The sequence below is a fragment of the Gorilla gorilla genome, chromosome X, assembly GCF_029281585.2.
Source record: "Gorilla gorilla gorilla isolate KB3781 chromosome X, NHGRI_mGorGor1-v2.1_pri, whole genome shotgun sequence".
NCBI lineage: Eukaryota > Metazoa > Chordata > Mammalia > Primates > Hominidae > Gorilla > Gorilla gorilla.
The window spans coordinates 84,365,627-84,393,530 of record NC_073247.2 but is presented as its reverse complement, the minus strand read 5'-3'; the positions used below and the strand labels follow the sequence as shown (position 1 = coordinate 84,393,530).

The 27,904-nt window shown below is 38.8% G+C and overlaps 1 protein-coding gene across 1 annotated transcript in view; it reads left to right on the top strand.

The window, feature by feature from the left end:
* PHKA1 (phosphorylase kinase regulatory subunit alpha 1) overlaps positions 1–27,904 on the top strand; it is a 134,774-nt gene that overhangs the window by 56,827 nt on the left and 50,043 nt on the right. The window contains exons 11-16 of the mRNA XM_004064391.4: positions 3,347–3,442; positions 4,224–4,331; positions 6,431–6,509; positions 12,416–12,550; positions 20,517–20,626; positions 21,595–21,739. Of these exons, the coding sequence (XP_004064439.1) occupies positions 3,347–3,442; positions 4,224–4,331; positions 6,431–6,509; positions 12,416–12,550; positions 20,517–20,626; positions 21,595–21,739 (673 nt within the window). The remainder of the gene's footprint in view (positions 1–3,346; positions 3,443–4,223; positions 4,332–6,430; positions 6,510–12,415; positions 12,551–20,516; positions 20,627–21,594; positions 21,740–27,904) is intronic.

Genomic DNA, 27,904 nt, shown 5'->3' with positions numbered 1-27,904 from the left:
CTACAACCACCTCCCAGCCGCCTGCCTTGGCCTCCCAAAGTGCCGAGATTGCAGCCTCTGCCTGGCCGCACCCCCGTCTGGGAAGTGAGGAGCGTCTCCGCCTGGCCGCCCATCGTCTGGGATGTGAGGAGCCCCTCTGCCTGGCTGCCCAGTCTGGAAAGTGAGGAGCGTCTCTGCCCGGCCGCCATCCCATCTAGGAAGTGAGGAGCGCCTCTTCCCGGCCGCCATCACATCTGGGAAGTGAGGAGCGTCTCTGCCCGGCCGCCCATCGTCTGAGATGTGGGGAGCACCTCTGCCCTGCCGCCCCGTCCGGGATGTGAGGAGCGTCTCTGCCCGGCCGCCCCGTCTGAGAAGTGAGGAGACCCTCTGCCTGGCAACCGCCCCGTCTGAGAAGTGAGCAGCCCCTCCACCCGGCAGCCGCCCAGTCTGAGAAGTGAGGAGCCCCTCCGCCCAGCAGCCACCCCGTCTGCGAAGTGAGGAGCGTCTCCGCCTGGCAGCCACCTCGTCCGGGAGGGAGGTGGGGGGGTCAGCCCCCCGCCCGGCCAGCCGCCCCGTCCGGGAGGGAGGTGGGGGGATCAGCCCCCCGCCCGGCCAGCCGCCCTGTCCGGGAGGTGAGGGGCGCCTCTGCCTGGCCGCCCCTACTGGGAAGTGAGGAGCCCCTCTGCCCGGCCAGCCGCCCCGTCCGGGAGAGAGGTGGGGGAGTCAGCCCCCTGCCCGGCCAGCCGCCCCGTCCGGGAGGGGGGTGGGGGGGTCAGCCCCCCGCCCGGCCAGCCGCCCCGTCCGGGAGGGAGGTGGGGGGGTTACCCCCCTGCCTGGCCGGCCGCCCCTGTCCGGCAGGTGAGGGGCGCCTCTGCCCGGCCGCCCCTACTGGGAAGTGAGGAGCCTCTCTGCCCGGCCAGCTGCTCCGTCCGGGAGGGAGGTGGGGGGGTCAGCCCCCCACCCGGCCAGCCGCCCCGTCCGGGAGGGAGGTGGGGGTGTCGTCAGCCCCCCGCCCGGCCAGCCGCCCCGTCCGGGAGGGAGGTGGGGGGGTTAGCCCCCCGCCTGGCCAGCCGCCCCGTCCGGGAGGTGAGGGGCGCCTCTGCCCGGCCGCCCCTACTGGGAAGTGAGGAGCCCCTCTGCCCGGCCAGCCGCCCCGTCCGGGAGGGAGGTGGGGGGGTCAGCCCACCGCCCAGCCAGCCGCCCCCTCCGGGAGGGAGGTGGGGGGGTCAGCCCCCCACCCGGCCAGCCGCCCCGTCGGGGAAGTGAGGGGCGCCTCTGCCCGGCCGCCCCTACTGGGAAGTGAGGAGCCCCTCTGCCCGGCCAGCCAGCCGCCCCGCCCGGGAGGGAGGTGGGGGGGGGGTCAGGCCCCCGCCCGGCCAGCCGCCCGGTCCGGGAGGGAGGTGGGGGGGGTCAGCCCCCCGCCCGGCCAGCCGCCCCGGGGAGGGAGGTGGGGGGGTCAGCCCCCCGCCCGGCCAGCCACCCCGTCCGGGAGGTGAGGGGCGCCTCTGCCCGGCCGCCCCTACTGGGAAGTGAGGAGCCCCTCTGCCCGGCCACCACCCCGTCTGGGAGGTGTACCCAACAGCTCATTGAGAACGGGCCATGAAGACAATGGCGGTTTTGTGGAATAGAAAGGGGAGAAAGGTGGGGAAAAGATTGGGAAATCGGATGGTTGCCGTGTCTGTGTAGAAAGAGGTAGACATGGGAGACTTCATTTTGTTCTGTACTAAGAAAAATTCTTCTGCCTTGGGATCCTGTTGATCTGTGACCTTACCCCCAACCCTGTGCTCTCTGAAACATGTGCTGTATCCACTCAGGGTTGAATGGATTAAGGGCGGTGCAAGATGTGCTTTGTTAACCAGATGCTTGAAGGCAGCATGCTCGTTAAGAGTCATCACCACTCCCTAATCTCAAGCACCCAGGGACACAAACACTGCGGGGGGCCGCAAGGTCCTCTGCCTAGGAAAACCAGAGAACTTTGTTCACTTGTTTATCTGCTGACCTTCCCTCCACTATTGTCCTGTGACCCTGCCAAATCCCCCTCTGCAAGAAACACCCAAGAATGATCAATAAAAAATAAAAAATAAATTAAAAAAAAAATCACCGTGCTATGCATATTTAAGAAATAAAAACTACAGGGCTTATGAGAAAATGGGGTAAGGAGTGCAGCACATAAAATGTAACACATACAAAATGATAGGAAGCTAATAAAAATAATAGTATCATGGCTTTATACATGGTAAATAGTTAAGAAATACATAAATACCACAATAGTTACGGTATTTTCACCTTAAAAAAGACCCAAAGTTTGCTTGTGCAAGTGTGTACCCAAGTTCTCACCAGCTCACCCACCTGGCTCTCATGCCCACTACATAATGTGCAAGAGGAAGAGAACAAAAGAGGGATTAAAAAGAGTGAGAGAAAACAGAGAAAAAGAGCATAAAACAGAGAGGAAAATTTTTTTAAAAGGCTGAGAGGAAAGAGGTGGAAAACTGAAGAGAGGGCAAGGCATGTGGCTGCATATCCAGGGTGGCCGTCAGAGTATTGCAGCTTGTAAGTTCAGTAGTGGTGAAAGGAGTGTTATCTGAAATTGGACAGAAAGTAGTAAAAACAGATGTGAATAGGTACAGTTCATCGTTCTCCTGAGATGTATGCATGTGTGTTTTGTGTATTCTTTACATGGCCCAGTTCAGCTGAGTACATTCTCAGTATGAAATTGTGCATAACCAAACATGAAATTCATGTTATACTCAAATTTTTCCCTAATATATCAGAAGCATTGGAACAAATTTGTTTACGAAGAAAGTGTTACAGCAGAACTGACTGTATTTTTTTTTTCATCATAAATTAGTTTTGGGTTTTTTTTTTTTTTTACATTTTATGTATTGCTAAGCTTTAGCAAATGGTTAAGCACAGAACATAAACTTGACCATAATAGAACCTAATTTGGCAGGTAGAAATGCAGTTTTAAGACAATACATCCTCAAATCTAGAAGCTATACTTAAGATACACATAGTGGAACAAGACAGGCCTTTGGAAGCAGATTGCCATGGCTACACCCTGGACTCAACTGTGTACTTGCTCTGATCTTCCACAAATTTACAACCTCTTTAAGATAATTTCCCTGTAAAAAGGCCTTAATTACACATAGCTCCTAGGATAGTTTTTAAAGTTAAATGCATTAAAGTATGCAAAACTCCTAGCATAATATTTGGCCTATAACAAGCATTTAGTAAATACCCTTTCCTTTCTATTTTACTGGGTGAATAAGCTCCTTTGCAATAGGACCTTCTTTGGCTGCAACCTTCTCCTGGGTCCCCAAAGGGACTCTCTGTAAGTCTTTTTTTCCTGCCTTTCTTTTATCTGCAGGTTCAAGAATATAGAGAGGCTCTTGAAGCAGTCCTCATCAAGGGCAAAAATGGAGTCCCACTTCTGCCAGAGCTGTACAGTGTTCCTCTTGACAGGGTGAGTCAGACAGTGCCATAACATGTAGCTGATAGAGAAGAGGAGCAGTACCTTGATCAGACTACCTCATTTGAGTCAAATAATTTTTAATCTTATTTTGTTGTTCTGAAAGCTTGTCTTTAGGTACAGGACAACATAAGTATGATTTTATTTCTTCAAAAATAAAATTTTAAAGCAGTCTCAATGATGGTACTGTTGCACAGTCAGACAAGGACAAGACCAAACCTTAATCTTGAGAATGATGTAGAGATCACTAGGAAAAACTAGGATGATGTTCTGTGTGGACTCTCAAGATTTGGTATTCTCTATTTTTAGGCCAGTAATCCCGGATTGTTTTAATAGATCAGTCTTGGAAAATGAATGTCTTGTTTTCAGACTGTCATTTTCCCAAAATGCCAGTCGGGTGTAACATTGTTCCTCTTCTCCACTGCAAAAGAGCATTAGACATGGAAGAGAATAGTCTTCCATTCCGGTGAGAATGAGTAGAATAAGCTCCCAGCAACATCAGCAGCACCACCTGAGAGCTTGTTAGAAATAGATTTCAGGCCCTACCTCATACCCACTCAATCAGAATCTGCATTTTAACAAGATCCTCAGGTGATCTGTATGCACATCACAGTTGGGGAGCACTGCCCTAGATTATAGTGATAGTGCTTCACTTTTCAGTGCATTGCATATGTAGCTACATAGGGTATAAATTACAATCCAGTCCACCTTTTTATTATCCAGTATCTTAAACCTTCCATTATTCCTCATCTGGCCTCTTCATCTTTTCTTTTAGGTCGATGAAGAATATCAGAATCCTCACACTGTGGACCGAGTCCCCATGGGGAAATTGCCTCACATGTGGGGTCAGTCTCTATACATTTTAGGAAGCTTGATGGCAGAGGTAAGAGGAATCTTCAAGGCTGTCCCACTTTTTTCTGCCTTAAGTCACCATAATAATCAGATTTTTAAGTAGCTCATTAAATCTGAAGGATGTCTTCTGCCTTTTGCACTTTGTCTTAATTATAGTTTTCCTCCAGGTCTTCAGAGTAGGGAGCATGGCCAACCCTCACAAAAAGCTCTTGCTGCCTGGCAACCATGTCCCTCATGCTGCCCGGGGCTCCCTACTTTGGCACTGTATTTGGAACTGCTCAGGCCCCAGATCTATCCCTTTCAAAACTTCCCTCAGTGCCCTGCCTGGTGACTAACAGATGCATTTGTGCTTAGCTAGTTAATTACTGATAATGGATTAAGTGCTAATGCTTCCAAGCAACATGTTTCATTCTTTAACTAAATTAACTGATATTTTTAGGTGCCATGATAAGTGACTAGGAACATCATGACTTTTTTTTCTTTGCTTGGGTTTTTATGTTTGTTTGTATTTTGTTAAGGGGCTCTCTAAATGTTCCTTATATCAGATTCTGTTGAGATTGCCCTTAATGAGGCATTTGGGAGTTTCTGACTTTGTGTCCACCTTCTTTGTGACATTTTGAGCCTGCACAGAGGCATTCTGTTTCTCAGAAGTTTTTCATATCATCTGGCAAGTCTACTTCCCCACTCTGTGTTATTTTGATAAGATATAACCCAGGCTCCTAGAGGATCAAGAGTGGGACTTAACTGTCCTATCTGAGTCAGACTCTTTGACCTGTTTATGTATAACCACTGATTTTTGCAGCTGTTTTGTTCATTTTCCTTGTGTGGCTGTGGCCATGGGTGTTTGATTACTCTTAGTCGACATTACTAAATGAGTCTAGCAAAAGTGGGCAGAATGGTTTGTTTAAATAATCCTTACCTGGTGACTTTCTCATTCAATTAAAATAAAGTAAGTGCATTGATAAAAAGAATACCACAGTGATTGGTATTCTTTTTTTTTCTTTTTTTAAAATTTATTTTATTTTATTTTACTTTTTGAGACAGAGTTTCACTCTTGTTGCCCAGGCTGGAGCACAATGGCACCATCTCGGCCCACCACAACCTCCGCCTCCTGCCAAACAATCATTTGAACTCCCGGGTTCAAATGATTCTCCTGCTTTGGCCTCCCAAGTAGCTAGGATTACAGGCACACACCACCATGCCCGGCTAATTTTGTATTTTTAGTAGAGATGGGGTTTCTCCATGTTGGTCAGGCTGGTCTCGAAAGCCCAGCCTAAGGTGATCCGCCCTCCTCAGCCTCCCAAAGTGCTGGGATTACAGGCGTGAGCCACCGCGCCCGGCCAGTGATTTGTATTCTTAAGGAAAAAATAGGTGAGTTCATCCCATTTCATAAAGGGCAGAAACTCAAGTCAAAAGATTTCTGATATGCAGAAGGCATAGTAGATACATGAACAAATGAGAATACAGCAGGACTAATGGCTTAAATTACTGATAAGCTCTGTGATCGAATCATCTAATCATATGTATATCCAGAGAAGATAGAGGAATAACCAGAAAACCTTGTTTATTTATAATTTATACCCAGCTGGGTGCAGTGGCTCATGCTTATAATCCCACCACTTTGGGAGGCCAAAGCGGGAGGATTGCTTGAGTCCAGGAAACCAGCCTGGGCAACATAAGTGAGACCTTGTCTCCATGAATAAACTAATTAGCCAGGCGTGGTGGCACACGCCTGTGGTCCTAGCTACTTGGGAGGCTGAGGTGGGAGGATCACTTGAGCCCAGGAGGTTGAAGCTGCAGTGAGCCATGATTGCACCACTGCACTCCAGCTTGGGTGACAGAGAAAGACCCTGTCTCAAAAAAAAAAAAAAGAAATTATACCCTACATATTTATACCCTACCTAAAAAAGAATTTGTGGCAGCCAATAGCAATTAACTCTGGATAAAAGGAATTTTGGTGTGAATTTGGGAATTCAAACATTTTCATACAGTGAAGGCATTTGTTTCCTTTCTACACCTGTCTCTTGAATGTTATGGTGCAAGGTTATGGGCATAGGGATGTTGTTTTCCCTCAAATATTAGTTTCTCTTTTGAGACTTAATAATCTGTCTTTTTATGGTTTTTCTTTAGGGATTTTTAGCCCCTGGAGAAATTGATCCCCTGAATCGCAGGTTTTCTACTGTACCGAAGCCAGATGTTGTCGTTCAAGGTATGTATTCTTATTCCCAGTGGAAGAAACTTTATATTAAAGGTCTGGTTATGGGCAGAGATCTTTAGGCTAGTAAATTATGACTTTATTCTATATGTTGCACTTTATTAGGCTTCAAAATGTATACAATGAACTTTGTTCGGTTTGGTTTCAAAATGCTGGTTATCTTAATAATAAACAAATGAATAATGTTCTATGTCAGATGACTCCAAAATATTATTTGACACCCTTAACCACTCCTTATATCTGGAAATTATTTTCTTTTCATTGTCATAACATTTTAGCCTCCTGGTTATCTCTGCTTTTTCTCTGACCACTCCTTCTGTGCTATTTCTACTGTACTTCTTTCTTTTTATATCCTTCTAATGGTTCTGCGCTTAGTATTTTTTTTTTTTTTTTTGAGACGGAGTCTCTTTCTGTCACCCAGGCTGGAGTGCAATGGGGCAATCTCGGCTCACTGCAACCTCCACCTCCTGGGTTCAAGCAATTCTCCTGCTTCAGCCTCCTGAGTATCTGGGATCACAGTCGCGCACCACCACGCCTAGCTAATTTTTGTATTTTTAGTAGAGACGGGGTTTCACCATGTTGGTCAGGCTGGTCTCGAACTCCTGACCTCGTGATCTGCCTGTCTCAGCCTCCCAAAGTACTGGGATTACAGGCGTGAGCCACTGTGCCCGGCTGCACTTAGTCTTATACTCTTGTCTTTCTGTATTTACACTCTGTATTAGTTAGCTAAGCCTGCCTCCTTAATAGTAAATTTGCTTCCATGGCCCCAACTATTACCTCTTTGGAGAATACTCCAAACTTTTGTTTTTATTCCTAACAATTTACTTAAATTTGGGACATCTACTTTCTGCAGAACTCTAGGCTGAGTTCTATAAACATGTTAAGAATTCTAGTCTCAATATCTATAAAACTTCTGTGCCATTTACACTTCAAACACAAAACTGACCTCTTTTGTCTCCATCCCATCCTTTTCCTCTCCTAAGAAATGCAAATCGTTCCACCTTCCTTATTTCTCTCAATGATATCACCATTATTCTAGTCTCTTAGGGTAGAAGACTTGAGGTAAGTTTTTACTCTCTAACATCACAATCCAATGTGGTGTTGTGAAACTCCTTTGAGATGTCTCCAATCACTTGACTTTGGGGTTGGTTCTATATGGAAAATAATCTCGTGTGTTTTCTAAATTTTCTTATACTTGGCATCCCATGTGGTCATACAGGTAGTTCTTGCTTATCAATGTATATAGCAAACATTATATAAAAGTCATTACTCTTCCCTTCCCATGAGAGATCTTGTTCTCCTTTGAGGTTTATTCCACCTGTCTGTTGATCTCCTGGTTGCTCTAATTCATTCTTTGAAGACTTTGAGGCTTGGCTACAGCCTTCCTCTTCCTCTCCAAATCCTGCCATAGAACTAGATTTTAGCATTGACGTCAGTGCAGTCTAACACTTCAGTCTCAAAGTTCTAGATATCCATAACTCTACTGACCTTTCCTTCTACCTATACTTTTAGCCATTCACTCAAAGGACCAAACTTTAAGGCTCTTTCACTTCAGATACCTGAAATTCCAATATTCTACTCTGTGATCATAGTCATAACATTATTTCAACTTTCTTTTCCTTCCCTTTACCCTTGTTTCTATTTTCCCCTAGTTTACCCTTCTCTACCTCATGGTTGTTCATCTAAATCTCCCAGTCACCAATGCACCATACTTTCTATTACAACCAGTCGAAAAATCACAGCCCCAGGTCAGTGTTACAGTCTGCATTTTCTGATCCTATACCTGGCCTGCTAAAAAGCTATTGGGGAAAAAAAAAGACACAAATGAGCAGAGTGGTGACACTGGAAATCATGGTCTCCAACTCAGCTAGGTTTACAGTGCCTCCTGTTCATCCTTGTTCTTATTAGTCAGCATTTTCATACTTCTCAACCACTATTCCACACCTTCTCTGTTTTCAATCCCCACCTCTTTTTTTCAGCCTAATTCTTGGCCTGCTGCTTCATGCCTGACAATATTCTGATCTTTGTCAGTGTCTCAGCCCTCCCCACCCCTATAGTCTTACCTATCCTTGCCTCATTTTCTGCAATCTCAGAAAAAGGGTTTCTTCTCCTATTCAAGGACGAGTCTTCCTTCTGATGTTTGATCATTATCTTCTTCCCCAGCCTTCTCTAGAAACTTACTCTTTCCTGGAATCCTCAAACTCTCCCATTCTGTTGGTTCTATTTTGTTTAGTCTACTGACATGTTCATCTCCCTCTAGTTACACTATATAGATTCTTTCTTTCTCATCCAAACTTCCACTTTTTTATCTTCCCTTTATTCTGCAGTATTTTGTAGTCTGGCTTACTACTATGAAAATGATCTTGCTTAAGTTACCAGTGACCTTTGTATTGCCAAATTTGGTAGGTCCTTTTTAATCTGTATCTTACTGGAGTATTTAATCTGTATCCCATGTCTTCTATGATGCCATACTCTCTTGAATTTCCTTCAACCTAGATTAAGCACATTTCTTTCTCATTCTGGTCTTCCTCTTCTTCTTTGCCCCCTAACTATTAGTGTTTATGAGAATTCTGTCCTTAGCCCACTGCTCTTGCTTCTATAAATATTTCTTTCTGTTCCTCAGCCTCCTCCTATTCCAACCTTTTCCCTCTTCCCTTTTCCCTCTTTCCACCATCTTACTTCTTCCCTCACTCTCAGAAGATGATCTCACCTCCTATACCATAGACGAAATACAAGCCATGATGTAAGAACTCTTCCACTTCACCCCCGGCTTTTCTTCATTTGCCCATGTCTTTTATGTTGGCATTTTCCAAGGTTATATTCTAAGTCCGCTTCTCCTTTTCTCTATATATTCTCCTTGACCCATCTCATCTCTTTCTATGCTAATGACTCCTGAATCTGTATCAGCTTCCTTTAAGGTAGCCTCACTTGGGTGTCTCACTTGCCCTGTAAATTTATTCAACATGTCTAAAATTATTCAGCTATACCCTCCTAGTACTACATCACCCATACCTGCTTTTCCTCCTATATGCCTGTGTCATTAAATGACACACCATCCTCCCAGTTATACAAGTAAATACCTAGGGAATCCTCTCTCTCATCTCCTACATTCAACAGTTAACAAGTTCTGGCTGCTTTATTTCCTAAATAATTCTGAGATCCATCCAGTTTTCTCCAGTACCAATATCTTGATCCTAATGGAGGTAGTCAACATCTCTTCCTTGCATTACTGTAGTAACTTTTTTTTTTTTTTTTTGAGATGGAGTCACTCTGTCACCTAGGCTGGAGTGCAGTGGCGCAATCTCAGCTCACTGCAACCTCTGCCTCCTGGGTTCAAGCAATTCTCCTGCCTCAGCCTCCGGAGTAGCTGGGATTACAGGCACGCACCTCCACACCTGGCTAATTTTTTTTTATTTTTAGTAGAAACGAGGTTTCTCCATGTTGGCCAGGCTGGTCTCGAACTCCTGACTTCAGGTGATCCACCCACCTCTGCCTCCCAAAGTGCTGGGATTACAGGCGTAAGCCACAGCGCCCGGCCCTGTAGTAACCTTTTAGCTGGTCTCTCTGTCTTACTACAGTCTATCAGTTTATTCTCTGTCAATCTGAATGTACTATTTTTAAGGTACAGGTATTAATATGGTATTCCTCTGATTATGCCTCTACAAGGGCTTCCATTGGCAGTCTCCTTAATATGACTTACAAGACCCTTTAGATCTAGCCCCTGACCCCATCTCCAGCTTCATTTTTTATCACTGCCCCTTTATGCTACATGTTCCTGTTATAAAGGGCTTTTTATAATTCCTAGCTCTGCCTTGTTTTCTGTTCCCTTGAGCCTTTGCCCATGCTATTTCTTCTGTCTGGAACAATTTCTTCCTTACCTTTACCATATCCTGTTGCAGGTTAACTTCTATTCAGGCCTCTAGCAGGACTCTATAGCCGTCTCATTTTTTCCATGTAGGGATCATGTCCTTAACATATGGCAGTGCCTAGCACATAAGAGGCACTAAATAAGAATTTTCTAAATATTTTATAAAACAAAAAAATGAGTTGCTTGGGTTGAAGGTACTCCTGGGGCCCCAGAGTATTGTTCACTTGACTGTCCTTCAGTCCCCTCTACTCTTACAACCAATTCCCATGAAGAATCCTGAGGCTCAGTAGAAAGCAGTTTGGAAAGCATGGCCCAAAGATGAAATACAAAATCCTTCAAGTGATGCATATGCTCTTCACGATGCTCTAACTCCTGTCTGTCTTTCCAGATCCATTTCTTTTGCCACTATGCAAGGTATATTATGCTACAGCAATATTGAAGTGTATGTGGTTCTTCCCACCTCCCTCTGTACATGCAGCCATGCTGTTTTTCATCTCTGTGCTTGATAAGTTCATTCTGGACCCTCTTCCTAGAAGGGCTATATCCTTCCTAATCCCTTGTTTCTCCAGCTAACTTATTCATTATTTCAAACTCAGTTTAGGCATCAACACTTTTCGGAAGCCTTTCCTGATGCTACTCCTCCCAACCCCACACTACCTAGGTGTCACTCCTGGATGGTCTCATAAAGTTTTGTGCACTTATCTCTATTTACCTAGCAGGTCATTTTACAATCCATGTGTATGCCACTTCGGTTACACTGTGAGCTCCTTGAGGGAAAGACTAATTTATCCATTTCTGTATCCCTAGTGACTAGCATAGCACCTCATCCATTGAGGTACTTAATAAATGTTTACTAATGAATGAATGAATTGCCATATGTTTTTTCCTGGACTGTCCTCAGCCCCCTATCATTCTTCCTCTGCATATTTTTCCCTGAAGAATCTCTTTTATTTTCATGTTTTCAGTTAGAAGTAATCAAGATGGTGTTATGTCCAGGGGACTCTGTGATCGACATATCCTGCTATCCTGGCCCAGTCAACAGCAGTCCATTAGCATGAGGTTCCCAAGATAGAAAAATACACAAAGGATAATGGCAAAGGAAGGCAAAGTAGCACTTTGTTAACTAAGGCTTTGCTTCAAAAACTCAATGTAGAAAATAATGGTAAGCTAGAATGAACCAAGCAGTGCATTCTTTTTCCTGTGAACAATCCATCACATCTACCAGCAGTAGAGGAGCAGGAGTAGAGGGCACATTTGCCATGGTTGCTTAGTGTCAAGACAGCTAAAGCCTCAATTGGATTACTGGCCCCCAGCCAGGTGTCTGTTCCATATAGGGAAAGTGAAAAGAAGAATCAGGAAGCTGGTCTAGCCTCTTCTCTTGTAGTTGGGCTTCCTACTTCAGTGACAGGAGTATAAGAGGAAGAAAAGGGAGCTGTCCAGGCTTGTCAGGCTCTGAATCTAGAGAAGTTTCATCCCCCATCTCTCCCCAGCACCCCCTACCTGCCGCCTAAAAAACACACAATTTCAACTATAATACCTTCTATATGTTGATGACTCAAATTGTTATCCCCAATTCACCATGCCTTCTATCATTCTCTAGCTATAGGTAACTCTTGTCATTAGGGTGTTCTTTATTACCCCCACATACCTGGCTCTGACCTTAGGTTTACTGATACAAAAGAACTCGGGGAATCAGTTTTTACCAAAGCTATACCAAATCTCATGATGGATTTTTCTCCCATTTAAACATGGAATCTTAGATATAAAAAGAGTGTGGTATTCTCTAGGAGCACATAAGTATTTAGCCAAAAAGCAAAATCTCATGCTCTAGTCTTGAGATCTTTTCATTTTCCTTTTCCTTTTAGATAATATTAAGTATTTAGCATGATACTTATTTTATCAAAGTTCCTCAATAACTGTTCATTTCCTCCCATTTCCTTTTTTTCTCTTTAAAAGAAATTATATAACTTGAGAGATTGTTAAGTTGCTATTGAAATAAAATTTTCTGTTGCCCTCATCTTGTCTCCTCTAGTCTCCATTCTAGCTGAAACAGAAGAAATCAAGGCCGTTTTGAAGGACAAGGGAATTTACGTGGAGACCATTGCTGAGGTATACCCCATCAGAGTACAACCAGCTCGTATTCTCAGCCACATTTATTCCAGCCTAGGTAAGGAGATTGGCCAGCCTGCTAGAATCAAAGCATTATTCGTTATAGGCTGGTTTCCATCCTTTTTTCTTCTTCATGATTGTGTATTGCTTTATTAAGCTGGATCTGAGAAGGAATTTAGAGTCTCTAGAATCCAATTTTCTTACCTTCTCTATTCTGAGCAGGTCTGATAATTTTAGGTGTGTTTTATGAACCCTTTGGGTACATAAGGCATGACTATTATCAGCCAATATTGTATCTTTATTCCAAGTGTGTGCTTAAATAACATGTTCTCTCCTTTCTTGGAGCCTATACCTCTTTTTCAAATACTTGCTTATTTTATATGGAATGATAGCCAAGGAACTTGTTTTTAGGTCTTTTATACTTTGTCATTTAATGAACTAGTTGATAATATAAAAGATTCCTTAATATAATACTTATTTTTAATTAGTACTTATTTTTTAATTAATTCACATATTAAACTTAATGATAGATTTTTTGCATTAAACAAATTACTATATTGTTATCTAAAAGAAATTCTAAACTACTCTTGTGGAAGACTGAATAATGACTCCCCAAAGATATCCAAGTCCTAATTCCTGGTACCTATAAACCTTAACTTATATGGCCAAATGGACTCATTTGAGATAGGGAGATTATCCTGGATTACCCAGGTGGTCCCTAAATGTAATCACAAGTGTCCTTATAAAAGGAATCAGAGGAAGACCAGACTATAAAAGTAGGAGATGTGACAACAGAAGCAAGAGATTAGAGTGATAAGGCTATGAGCCAAGGAATGCCCACATCATCTAGAAGCTGGAAGAGGCAAGGAATAGATTCTTCCCTGGAGCCTCCAGAAGGAATCAACCCTGCTGACACTTTGGTTTTGATTTTAGTCCCATAATGCTCATTTTGGACTCATGATGCCAAGAACTGTAGAAGTATAAATCTGTGTTGTTTTAAGCCACCAAGTTTGTGGTAATTTGTTATAGAACCAATAGAAAAGTAATACAGTCTTAAACCACAAGGGAGTAGATTTGTAAAAGATTGGATCTTAGGTAGTGGATTGCCACTTACAAACCCAGAAGTTAGTTTGTATATGTGTGTGTGCGCGCGTGTGTGTGTGCGTGTGTGTGTGTGTGTGTATGTACTTTTTTATCACCCAAGAATGGTATGTTAGTAATTACAGTTAAGGCAAGTATTCCCAGCTTAAAACCAGTCTCCTTCCCTTTTCTCTGGCACTTAACTCCAGTCACTTAATTTCTTTGTCTAAACTGAGAGGGAATCAACCAAGGAGGAAAGGACCAAGAGTAAGAGCTGACTTTTGTCTGTCTCTAGGAACATATATTTAATGCCAACAAGGCTTGAACTCCTTGCATTCTGGAGCTATTAACATGGCATCTGGCTTTAGGAGTATATGGATTTCTTTCTTCCATCCTAGCTATGATGTAGGAATGTCCCTTTCCTAAAAATTCAAATATAACATGATTAGAATTTTCTAAAGAAACTTTGCTTTAAAAAGATAATGAAAAACTAAAATATATACACATAGAAATTAACAAATTTATTGAATATGTCTCAGATCCTAATAAATTTCTAAAATCTAGCCACAAATTAGCTTGAATATTATAAAATACTCCTGGTTCCCTCTATTTACTCAACCCTAACTGAGGTAAATACCAAGTCAAGGCTCCTGAAACTTCTGAGGCTGATTTGGGTGGATGCTTTGCTAGGTGGGTTACATACCTCACCCCTTCCCAGAACCTGCTTCCTGTTTTTATTTTTTTGGCCATTCCCTGTCACCCCAGACCTATAATGCACTTCTAGTCTCCAGAAACTAGTCCACTAGCACTAAATCCCTTGAGATAAGGAAGGTATTTCCCTATTTAGCCAACATCTTACCCACTTGAGTACTAGTTGATCTTACAGTCACCTTCTTTGTAACTCTTAGAAGTCTCTACAGTAATGGGTTTATGCAAGTCCTGTTGGTGATTTTGACCTGATTCTCTCTGGCTCTCACTCAAAAGTTAATAGATTAATTTTACCCATTGCTTCATTGCATCTATTATTCTAAATCGGCATATCTTACTGGGAAACAGGTAACTTCTAAGCTCTGGGCCATCATTTATGGAATCTGCCTGCCTCACATCAGGTCTCTCCAACAAATAGAAGCAATCTCCTTACTATTTACTTTTTCAAAACCTAGACTCCATCTTGGGCCTCTTACTAAGTTCTTATTTTCTAGCCAAAGGAAATAAAAACTTAATGATGATCAAACATTCCAAGGACTCAAGTGACAAGTGGACATTTATCTTCCTGATACGTTCTTTCATTTGCTTCATTCATTCATTGATAAGCATTTATTGCTCACTTATTATGTACCAGGCACTGGGCTAGAAGCTATGGAAGACATAGCCATGCAACTAAATAATCACAGTGCAATCTTAAAAATGCTATGACCATGGTGTTACATATGAAACACAGAAGAAAGGGGATAGATTTGCCTGGGGAAGTCAGGAAAAGCATGATAGATGAGGCAACATTTGATGACTTATCAGTCAGATGAGTGACTATTCAAAATTCTATTATTGCAACAGTTTCACAATAACAAAATTGCCCTAAGGGTACGTCAAATGACAACCATAATTCCATGAAGGAAAAAGGGATATTTCTTTAACAGGTGTATTTGTTTATATATGTTAACTAAACGGAGTTCTCTTTCTCCCCTCAAATGCTCAGTATTTCATTGTCAGTTCCAAAACATCTTTTTTATTTTTTTAAATTATGAGATTAATCAACTTTGTGAAAGTAAGAACTTAAAATATGAAGTTCAAATCTTTATGTAATGCTAATTCTTTTCTAATCTTAGTGCATATAGATACATTTTAATAGTTATCTTTAACATGCCTATATTCACTTGTGTTCTGTTTGTTTTCACTTATTCTCTCATGATGCATTTCCACATATTGAAATAGCTATATAGTATTTCATCAAATCAAAGTAATTGTTTCCTGATTATTAGCTGAATATTTTCGAGAATTTTTATCCTTCTATAAATGCCTTTGTATAGACCACTGTTTTCTTAATTGTATATTCTCAGTAAAGGGATTCTGGATAAGCTTGTGAACAGCTTTTTAGCTCTTGTTACATGTTCCCAGATGATTATTTACAAAGACGAACTAATTCATAGTGACATAACTAAGATATAAAATATACCTTTCTTTTTTACTACCCCACTAACATTGGAGTTTTATTTATTTTTGTTAGATAAGTAGGTTTTAGTATGTATAAATTATTTTAATTTTCTATCTTTAATTCCCAGTGACCTGTACATTTTTCTATTTTTGCTTTACCTGTTTTTTTGAAACTATGTGTCTACAATTGCTTGCTTGTCTAATAGGGTCTGCACATTTCTGTATATATTTATCAATTATTTATATTTTATGGCAAGCTTTTATCAGTGAGATTTATATATATTTCCTAGTCTGTTACTTTCTTTTAGGTAATTATTTTCTTGCCTGTGTACAAATCTTTAAATATTAGATACATCCATTTTATCAGATATATTTTTCAGTCCTTCAAGAATTATGAATTTATCTCCTAATGCTATCTGAATAGGTATGCTATTCTGGTTCTCTCCAAATTTCATAAGTTGTAAGTTATCTGATTACAAATTGGTATGTATGCATTGACTGCAGGGAACTGGAAAACAGAGACAAGCACAAAGGAAAAAGATAACAATCGCCTGTAATTCCACCACTCAGAGGAAGCCACCTTTTATTTTGGCATATTTGTTTCCAATCATTTTAAATAAAATAAGTACAAACATGTTTTTAGAAAAATGATATCATTAAGAATGGATTTTGCATTCTGTTTTTCTTGAAAAATAACAATATATGATAAACTCTGTTACGTTTTGGTAAGTAGCCACCTACAATCCAGTTTGATAGCTGTATTAACGTAATTTCTTCAAAAGTTATTTTCATAAATAGCCTTTTTCTGTTAATTTTGCAAATTGTCTCCTTATATTCTTTTGCCATTTTTCTACTGGATATTTGTTGATTTCTTACTGATTTCCATGAGGTATTTTTAAATATATTAGGGATACTGACACTTTCTCTTCCACATGTTATTGAAATATTTTGCTATTTTGTTATTTGCCCTTTAATTTTGTGCTGCTTTTCATGTATAGAAGTTTTATATTTTATGTAGTAAAATTTTCTCTTTTTTTGGATTCTTTCCTTGCTGTTACACTTAGAAAGATAGTCCCATCCCTAGGTCAAATACATTTTCACTGCATTTTCTTTGTTATTTATGGTTACAATTTTACATTTAAGTCTTAGGCTGTAATATTAATTTTAGTTTATCCAATGAGGTAAAAATCTGACTTTTTGCCAAATAACCAATCGTTCCAGCATTACTGATTGAATAGTTCATATATAGGTTGTTTTGAAGTTCCACCTTTATAATTTACTGTACATGCATATACTCACTCACATGTGTGGATACTTTTAATCTTACTTTTTGGTGCTGCTGATCACTGTTTCTTCTTTCCTAGTACTATATTTTTTAAGTTGTCATAGTTTCAACCTCACCAATGATTGTGAAAATGTAAAAGAATAGTGCTATGTAATTTTTTGCCCATCAATTTTACAAACGGTAAGATTGCCAATATCCAGTGCTGATGAATATGTGGAGATGTGGACACTCTCAGCACTCCTGGTAGTGTAAATTAGAGGCAGGTAGGCATTACCTATAAAAAAATGTAATGCACATGTCTTTGACCAACAACCTTACTTCTAGGAATCTAGGCTTTTCTTTTTCTTTTTCTCCCCCCAAGATGGAGTCTTGCTCTTGTTACCCAGGCTGGAGTGCAGTGGCGCGATCTCGGCTCACTGCAACCACCGCCTCCCAGGTTCAACTGATTCTCCTGCCTCAGCCTTCCAAGTAGCTGGGATTACAGGTGCCTGCCACCATGCCTGGCTAATTTTTGTATTTTTAGTAGAGATGGGGTTTCACCATGTTGGCCAGGCTGGTCTCGAACTCCTGATCTTGTGATCTGCCCACCTTGGCCTCCTTCCCAAAGTGCTGGAATTACAGGCGTGAATCACTGCACCCAGCCCGGAATCTATCCTATATAACATTCGTACAAGTACACAAGGGCATATATTCAAGGATGTTCACTACATTATAATCTGTGGTGGCAAAACAACAATTAGAAGTACTATAATGTGTATAAACAAGAATGGTAGAATTATGTATATTGTATCATAGCTAAAAAGGTAGACTTTCAGCTTCCAGCTGTGATGAAATAGCTTGTATTGGGCTGTCATACTAAGAATAACTGGAATGGCTGAATTTTAAAAATGAAGGTGAGTGAAGGCTTCAGAGAGTAATTACAACAGCCAGAACTTGAGAAACTAAAACCTTGGACAAAAGGGACACTCAAAGAATAAACTCACTATTCTCTGTGCAGTTTACCTTTGAGGCATTTGCTGATTCTTAAGTTTTGCTTGCATGAAGTAAGGGGCCAAGAAACTAAGCAGGAAGTCTCACTGTTCTACGGAGACAAAAATTGCATTTCAGGACCTTCCTATGTGGAAGGGGCTGTGATAAACACCTTGGGCTTTCAGTTGAAACCCCTAAAGAATGGACTACACCTTAGGAGTAAGGAAAAACCATAAATAGACAAGTTCTTAGAAAGCCTCAAATACAAATCCTAAAACACAATCTTCTTAATTCCTGATTGGGCTAAGAAGATCTGCTTATACTGTATCTGCCTACTAAAATAAACTGAATCTTCTCTGGAGGGAAATAATGTCATTCAGAGCCTCTACAATTCTTTATACACTGTATTCAGCATTGAAAAAACAAGACATGACTTAGAAAACCATGACTTGTTATTAACTGGTAAATTAATAAAATTAATAAAAGACAAAAGAAAAAAATAAAACAGACACACAGACTTCTATTCAACATAGCTTTTTTTTTTTTTTTTTTTTGAGACAAGGTCTCACTGTGTTGCCCAGGCTGGTCACAAACTCTTGCGCTCAAGGGATCCTCCCACCTTAGTCTCTGGGACAACAGGCACACACCATCACAGTCGGCCATCATTGGAAGTTCTAGCCAGAGCAGTTAGACAAGAAAAAGATATAAAAGACATCCAAATTGGCAAAGAAAAATTAAAATGGTCTCCATTCACACATGACATGGTTTTATTTAAAAAAACAAAAAACAAAAAAAAAACGTGTGAGAACTAATAAACAAATTCAGCAAACTTATAGGATACAGAATCAGCACACAGAAGTCAGTTACATTTTTATACACTAAAAATGAACAATTTGACAAGGAAATTAAGAAAACAGTTCCATTTATAATAGCATCAAAAAGAATAAAATACTTAAGAATAGGCTTAACCAAGGAGGTGAAAGACTTGTACACTGAAAATGGAAAAACATTGCTAAAAGAAATAGAGAGGAGACAAATAAATGGAAAGGCATGCTGTCTTTGTGGGTTAGAAGACATAATATTGTTAAGATGCCAGTACAACCCAAAGCTATCAACAGATTCTATGCAAGCCCTATCAAGAGCCCAAATGATGATTTTTGTAAAATAGAAAAATTGTTCTAAAATTTATATGGAATCTCAAGGGACCCTGAATAGCCAACATGAGGATGTGGAGACATGAAAACTCTTGTGTACTGTGGATGGGAATGTAAAATGTGTCAGCCCCTATGGAAAACAGTATGGCAGTCCCTCAAACAAATTAAACATAGAATTACTATATGATCCAGCAATTACACTTCTGAGTATATATCCAAAAGAAGTGAAAATAGGAACTTGAACATTTTCTACATCAATGTGCAGCATTGCCCACAATAGCCAAAAAGTGGAAACAACCCAAATGTCCATCAATGAATGGATAAACAATATGCAATGTATACACAAAATGTATACCCAAAATGGAATATTATTAAGCCTTAAAAAGGAAGGAGATTCTGACATATGCTACACATAGATGAACTTTGAAGACTATGCTAAATGAAATAAGCTAGTTACAAAAGGAAAGATATTGTATTATTCCATTTATATGAGATACCAAATTCAGAGAGATACAAAGTAGAACAGTGGTTGCCAGAGGCTGGGAAGCAGAGGACATGAAAAGTTACTTACTGTTCAATAAATAGAGTTTCAGTTTGGGAAGATGAAAGAGTTTTGGAGATAGTTGGTGGTGATGTTTGCACAATGATGTAAATGTACTTAATGCCACTGAACTTAAGGTTATTAAAATGGTAAATGGTAAATTTTATGTTGTATATATTTTACAGTATTAAATAGAAACAAAAAGTAAGGAGTAGTGGGAAAACCTGGTTGTGACATCAATCTCAGGTAAAATGTGTGCTTTACTGCGTGGACCCTGGAATATGACCAAGGCTTTGACAATTCTCTGGTGCTAGCCCCCTAAGAGTAAAGCAACACTAAAACTGGCATATTTGATAAGTATAACACGTAAAGCAAATGAAAAAAATTAAATTCCCAAGAAAAATGTGTTCTAGTCAAAAAAATAAAAAAGTAGTAGTCCTGTCAGTACTGACATGAAAGCATATTTAATATGTGTTTTGGGTAAAACAGTTTCAGAACAATATAAACAGTGTTATCCTATGATATAAAAGAAAAATATGTGTGTGAATAAACTATTTTCTCATCGTAAGAGGTATTGATTTTATAACTCCCTTTTGGAAGACGAAAAGAAATTCAGCTACATTTAACATAGATCTCAATTATAGGTTGGATTCCAATTTCAGAATGCTAAACTGTAAAAAGAAGACAATTTAAATTCAAGGAAATACAGTGGATGTGTGTGTGTGTCTATATGTATATACATACATTGTGTATGTGTGTGTATATATATATATATATGTAAAAATGTTTGCTGATTTGATTTGTGCTCTAGAAATATTTTTACCATTTCTCAATTCTGTATCAGGATGCAACAATAGAATGAAACTCAGTGGACGACCCTACAGACACATGGGAGTGCTTGGAACTTCAAAACTCTATGACATTCGGAAAACTATCTTTACTTTCACTCCACAGGTGGGTGAAATAAACTGGAATGTGCATTGAGATGAATGGAAATAAAATCATTGGAGAAATAAAGCATTTACTGGAGTTGGGATAAGTGTCAAAGAGTTCCACCAGGCCTTGCACATAACTTACTCAGTTAATATTTATAGAGTTGAACTGAATTGAACTTCCAGCACAGAGTTTCACTAAGTGATTGTAACTGCCAAAAGTAACCCTGGGTATTGCAGAAACTAAGGATTTTACAAATGCTAGAGTACTTATAAAAGTAATCCTTACTTTTAAAAGTTAAAAATAAAACTGTATGTGTCCTTTATAAACAAAATACAACCTTTTTTATTCAGCTACTGAATTATGTTTTCTTTGTTTGGAGGAAGGGCCCTTTTTACATTCATAGAAATCTTCAGTATCCTCTTCTAAACAAAAATGTCGGTACTGTTTTAGCTGTTATTAAACACGTTGTTAGCCTGATGTTTATTAGCTACATGATAATAACAAACCTGATTGTATGTGTTTATGGGGAGGAGAAACTATTTTCTGGAAAGAAAGCTTAAACTCCCCATTTCTCATCTTACATTTGAAATAGTGCAGCTGAGGTAGGTATAAACAAAAGAGTAATGGATCATAGATTCTATTTCTGACTTTGCCATTTGCTAGCCATATGATTTCACTAATCCACGTATCATCTCTTAGCCTTATTTTTCATCTATTAAAAGAAGAAAAGCCCTCACTGGGGGGTTACAGGATTAAATAAAATTATATACTTAAAAATACTTCATAAACTGCAGCATACCGTAAAAATGTCAGAAATTATTATATGTGCCAGTTAACCCCAGATACTTTGGAATGTATTAGACATTAAATGTGGGGGTATCATTGCCCTGTGACATCTTTGATGCTCTTCTGAATATGTGAGTAGTTTAAAATATTACTTGATAATTGTGAGAGTAAATTAATCTGATCTATTATTTTTGTCTCAGTTTATAGACCAGCAACAGTTCTACCTGGCTCTGGACAACAAGATGATAGTGGAAATGCTTAGAACAGACCTCTCCTACCTCTGTAGCCGCTGGCGGATGACAGGCCAGCCCACCATCACCTTCCCCATCTCACACAGCATGCTTGGTAAGGGCTGCATGAGGCAAGGAATGAATGTATTTTGGAAATAAGTCATAGATTTAGCCCTTCAACATCTTGTTGTTTCTAGAGAGCTACTTCTTATAATTTATTCTTTCAGCAGTATTTATTGGCTCCTATTTTATGCCAAGCACTTTTCTAAGCACTGGGGACACATGGAGTGAATAAGGCAGATGAGGTTTCCGTTCTCATGGAGCTTATGCTTTAGAAGGTGAAGACAGACTATGTGTAATACATAAATCAACATACAAGAATAATTTCAGAGCTATAATTGAATAGTTTTCAGATAGTTTGAGAGCTATAATTCAAAAAATGTAGTGGAGGATAATTTAAAACTTGGTTGGTGGTTACTTTAGATAATTAGTTTCTAGGTCAATTTTCAGAAACTTTATTCATACAATTATTTTTAAAGACAGTAATACTATATCTGCATATTTCTTACTCCAGTGGTACATCAAGATTTTATAGATAATTTCCCAGGCTGCTTCTTCCAAAGCCTAACGGAAGCTGTAAAATCTAGTAGGGGAAAAAGCCAAAAGGCTTTTGGCTTATGTTTCCTCTTTTTTTTTTTTTTTTTTTGACTGGATTTCCTGACATTGCTTACTTGAAACTGGGTGAAAGGCTTTATTATTCTCTCAGTTCCTGGAGGACTAGAGCCAATACTGAAGCGACTGCTTCCTTTCTGTGTTTCTCCTGTTGCTTCCAAAGACCTGTTTGTACTGCCAAAGTATATAGAATTCCTTTTCATTAAAGAAAAATCCCTTATTATTAATCATTCAAAATCCAGACAGACTGTTAGGGATTTTGGTCACATCTCAAAAGTGCTTCAATATCACAGGATTTGAGGAAGTAGGGTAGTCTTTCTTCTCTTTGTCTTTCTTCATTACTTAAGACAGTTAACACAAGTACCCATTTAAAAACTACTATATTTGCAGAATTGTCTTCAGAAAGTATAAAGTCTAATTGGAGACGAAAAGCTAATATGCAAGAGTGATAGAAACAACTTAAGACAATATATAAAGAATTACTAAACCATTAGGTCAGTATTTTACAGTGAAGGAGATCCAGTTGACAAAGAAAATTTCTCAACTGAGGTAGGACTTAACCAGGCTTTTTGGAATGGATAGTATTCAGATGACAGGAGAGCAGAAGGAAAGGCACTGTAAGTGAGGAGGAAAATACCATGAGTGAGCCCTAGAGGCAAGAATGAACTTGACCTGTGAGAGGAGAATGAAGTGACCCACCTGAATAGAGTGGAGTTTGTGTGTTGGAGTATAATTATAAGCAAAATGGGAAAAGTAAGGTAGGGTTCAGTAATGAAGACCTTGAAAATAAGCAAAGATATTTAATATAGATTTTTCTCAGAAGTCTGAAACTATCAAAAGGTTTTGAGCAAGGAGTAATACGATAAAAATGATGTTTGGGGACTACTGGTGACAGTACACATTGTAGTGAGGAGAGACTGATGTCAAAGAAACTAATCCACATATGAGGTGAAGAGAAAGTACACTGGATTGGAGGTAATAAAAGGAGAATGAAAAAAGAAAGATACGAGTCATTTTAAGCAACACCCAACTCAGATATTGGATAACTAGATATAAGGTATGAATTAAGATAGCTATAACAAAATACCAAAAAGTTGGTAATTTATGAACAATAGAATTTTATTTTGTACTGTTCTGGGAGCTAGGAAGTCCAAGATCAAGGTGCTGACAGGTTTGGTGTCTGGGAAGGACCTGAAGTCTCTCCTTCTAAGATGGTGCCTTGTTGCTTCATCCTCTGCAGCAGACACACATGTGTTCTTACATTGTAGAAGGGACAGAAAAGAAGCAAACCCACTCTCTTAAGCCCTTTTATAAGGGCCCCGATCCCATCCATGATGGCTTCACACTCATGACTTAATCACACTAGATGGCCTACTTCTTAATGCTATCACATTGGTGATTAAGTTTCAACAAACGAATTTGGGGGCACATTCAGATCATAGCACTAGGTAAATGTTGCTGCATTGATAGAATCAGAGACATTTTATATGAAGAAGCCAGTTATAAAGGGACATGAATTTGTAGTGACAAAGAGATTTCAGAATTGAAATACCTGAGAGTTGGGATGAGATACATAGCCACAGCTTGGGAAGCAGAATAAAACTAAAGATCTAGGCTTAAATCAAGCATTTTTGGTACTTGATATGTGGTCACATAACAAAAACAACAATAACAATAGCAATAATAACTGTAATATTTACTGAATACTTTGTCTGTGCCAGGCACTGAGCTAAGTGTTTTCAATAAATTATTTTGAAATCTCTACAACACTCTTATTCAGGCAGGTACTCATTATCCAAAGTCACAAAGCTAGTAAGTGACAGAGCCGGGCCTCAAACAAGATCTTTCAGTCCCTGAAACATTACCAACAACAGTGCGTTTTTGCCAGTGAAAATTTTGTGCTGGTGAAAAGAGAATAAACATGAGTGATCACATTGAAATGTGGATTAGTTAAATTCTCATATTAAAGACAAAGATTCCTGTAATACATAAAAGAGCAAAAACAATACATAAATGGCATCCAGGTGGATGCTATTTACAATAGATATCCCTAAAATAAAATCATAAAAAAAGATGGAAGAAAAGAATATGTAAAGATATATCATGTAAATGCTGACAAGAAAGCAGTGGTAGCAGTATTAATATCAAAAATAGCAAATAAAATTCAAGGCAAAAATCAGTAAATGGGATAAGAAGGATATTTTATATTGATAAATAGTACACCAACATGATATAACATATATAAACTTTTATGTACTCAATAATGTGAATTAAATGTATAAAGAAAGTATTTAAGAAAACTTAGGGACAATATCACAAAACTATTATATATTCATGATGGTAAACAACAACATACTTCTATCAGAATGTCACAGATCAATTATACAAAATAATTAAAGACATAGAGGAGTAACAAACTTGATTTTTGTATTTATGGGTGTATATATAACTATGTATCCGAAAAGGCAGAACACACAAAGAATGTTTATGGTTAAAAAGTAGAAATCATACAAACGATATTGCCAGATACGTGACATAAAACTAATTAACACAGAATAGTTAAAAAGAATCTAACTATAAAGGAATTATATTTTTTCCCAAATAATTATTAGATTAAAGAGAAAGTCAAATTTGAAATTATATGCCTCTTAGAAATGAAAAATGATACCACTACTTATAATTTATGAGATTTGGTCAAAGTCATATTTAGAAAATTTCATATCCTTAAATACTTCTACTTTTAAAAAGTGACTTTTAGTTTTGAGACAAGATGGCATAGACTCACTTCTCCCTATTCCTTCTGCTAAGTGCAGCTAAAAATCCTTGACATATATAAAACAAACATAAGAAAACTGAAAGTTGGAAACCAGGCAGATCAGCTACAGACTTTAAGACCTGAAGAACAGCAGAGCAGTAAATATCCTGGGCCTTATATGTCCTGGACTGGAAGCTAGAGAAGCTGACATCTCAGAAATACAAAAAGAAAAAAAAAAAAAAAAGGAAAAACAGGTTTTTTTAAAGACCCAAGGAAAATCTGCTTTGTCTAGCTGAAGGAACAGGAAAGGAGCAACCTAGAGAGACAGAAAACTTTTAGACCCGATTTTACTAGGCCCCACTTATGCCCCTGTCAGCAGAGACTGAGTGGGGACTCTAGACTTCCACGCTTGCACAGCTCTGAAGAGGCATCCCTCTCCCTCTTAGGAGTAGTATCAGAGAAGGGCTAGTGGGGAGCTTAAACTTTATCCTCGCCCAAAAGTAGAGGAGCTCCTCCCCCTTCAGCCAGTGTGGTGTCAGTGATCAACAGATATCAACAAATGTTGGAGTTATCATGCAAAGATTTTAAGGCAGTTATCATAAAAACACTTTAACACACAATTACAATCACACTTGAAACTAATGACAAAGTAGAATGTATGTCTTAGCAAAGAAGCTGAAAATACAAAGAACTGAATGGAAGTTTTAGGACTGAAAAATATAATAACTGAGATGGACAACTCACTAGATAGGCCCAGTAGCAGAATGGAGACAACAGAGTGAACTTGAATACAGAACTATAGAAATCACCCATTCTGAATAACACAGTAAAAAAAAAAAAAAAAAAAAAAACAAAACTGAAAAAATATGAACAGAGCCTCAAAGACCTGTAGGACTAATAACAAAAGATTTAACATTTTTTAACATTCATGTTAAAAAGATCTAACATTCATGTTATAAAAGTTTCAGAAAGAGGAGAAAAAGTATGAGAGAAAAACAGAAAAAGCATTCCAACTAATAATGACTGAAAAATTGGTAAAAGACATAAACCTACAAATTTTTAAAAAACTGAGAAAATCTTAAACATGATAAACCCAAAGAAATCTATGTCAAAACACATAATAATAAAGTTCTTGAACATTAAAGAAGAAATATCTTGAAAGTGGCCAGAAAGAAACAATACCATGTCTATAAGCAACAAACAGAATGACAGCAAATTTATCATCAGAAACCATGGACACCAGAGGGAAGTGACACAACATTTTTCAAGTACTGAAAAAAAAAAGAATTTTAAACCAAGAATTTTGCCCTATCCAGTATACTTCAAAAATAAAAGGAAAAAAGACATTCTCAGATGTAGGAAAGCTAAGTGAATTTGTCAGCAGGAGATCTGCCCTAAAAGAATGGTTTGAAGAAAGTTCTTGAAACAGAAAGGAAATAATAATAGATGGAATCTTGAAACATCAAAAAGAAAAAAATAGGAGTGAAAATATGAGTAAATACAATAGACTTTCTCCACTTCAATTTTCCCTTTCTTTCTCTCTCTCTCTCTCTCTCTCTCTTTTTCTTTTTCAGAGTCTCTCTCTGTCACCCAGCCTGGAGTGCAATGGCACAATCTCAGCTCACTGCAATCTCCAGCTTCCAGGTTCAAGTGATTCTCCTACCTCAGCCTCCCCAGTAGCTGGGATTACAGGCATGCACCACCATGCCCGGCTAAGTTTTTGTATTTTTTTTAGTAGAGACGGGGTTTCGCCATGTTGGCCAGGCTGGTCCCGAACTCCTTCCACTTCAATTTTCTAAATTATGCTTGATAAGCATTGCTTAATGTAGTTCTCAAAGTATGTAGAAGAAATATTCAAGGCAAGTATATTATAAATGGGGAAAAGTAAGTACCTTAATGGGAGATAAGATTCTATACATCACTTTAATTGGTATAATGTTGACACTAGTAAAGAGTGATATATGCATCATGTTTGTATGTATAAGACAATGCCTAGAGTAACCACTAAGAAACCTATAGAAGGAGATAACAGTCAAACCCAGTATAGGTAAATCAAAATGGCATTCTAAAAAATGTAAAAGTAACCCATAAGAAGGCAGGAAGAAGAAAATAGACAAATGAAGAACAGAGGTACAAATAGAAAACAATAAAATGGCAGACTTAATCCTAACATATCAATAATTACTTTAAATTTAAATAGCCTAAATACATCAGTTCAAATATAACAATATACATAGACGGAAAAGAAAAGGAAGGAAAAAGATATGCCATGTAAACATTAATTTTAAAAAGCAGAAGTAGCTACATTAATATCTGGTAAAGTAGAACTCAGAGTAAAGAAAAAAACAGGTAATAAAAGTGTTAGGAAAGACAAAGGAGATATAGCAACAGAAATAGAGGAGACTTTAAACACTATAAAAGAATAACAACTACAATTTTGTACATCTAGATAAAATTGACAGATTTTCTAGAAAAGTAAGAATACAAGTATAAGCTGAATAGGAACACTTATAAAAGTGTATGAGAAAAACTATAAAACTATTGAAGACAATAAAATATTTTAATTAGTAGAGAGGTACACCATGTTCCTAGACATAAATAGTTAATATTGAGAAATTACCCACTTTCATTATATCAATTCAGGCAATTCCCAATAATAATAAAAACATAAATTTTTATGAACAAGCTGAACCTTGATTTCATATGTAAGAGAAAATGTAAATGAATAACCAGATTTTTAAAAAGAAAGTGAAAGATCCATTGTAATTAAAACAATGATGGAGATAGAATTTCAAATAGAGACAAAATGTAAATATAAATACATTTGGGAAAATAATTCATTTAGGCTTGCTA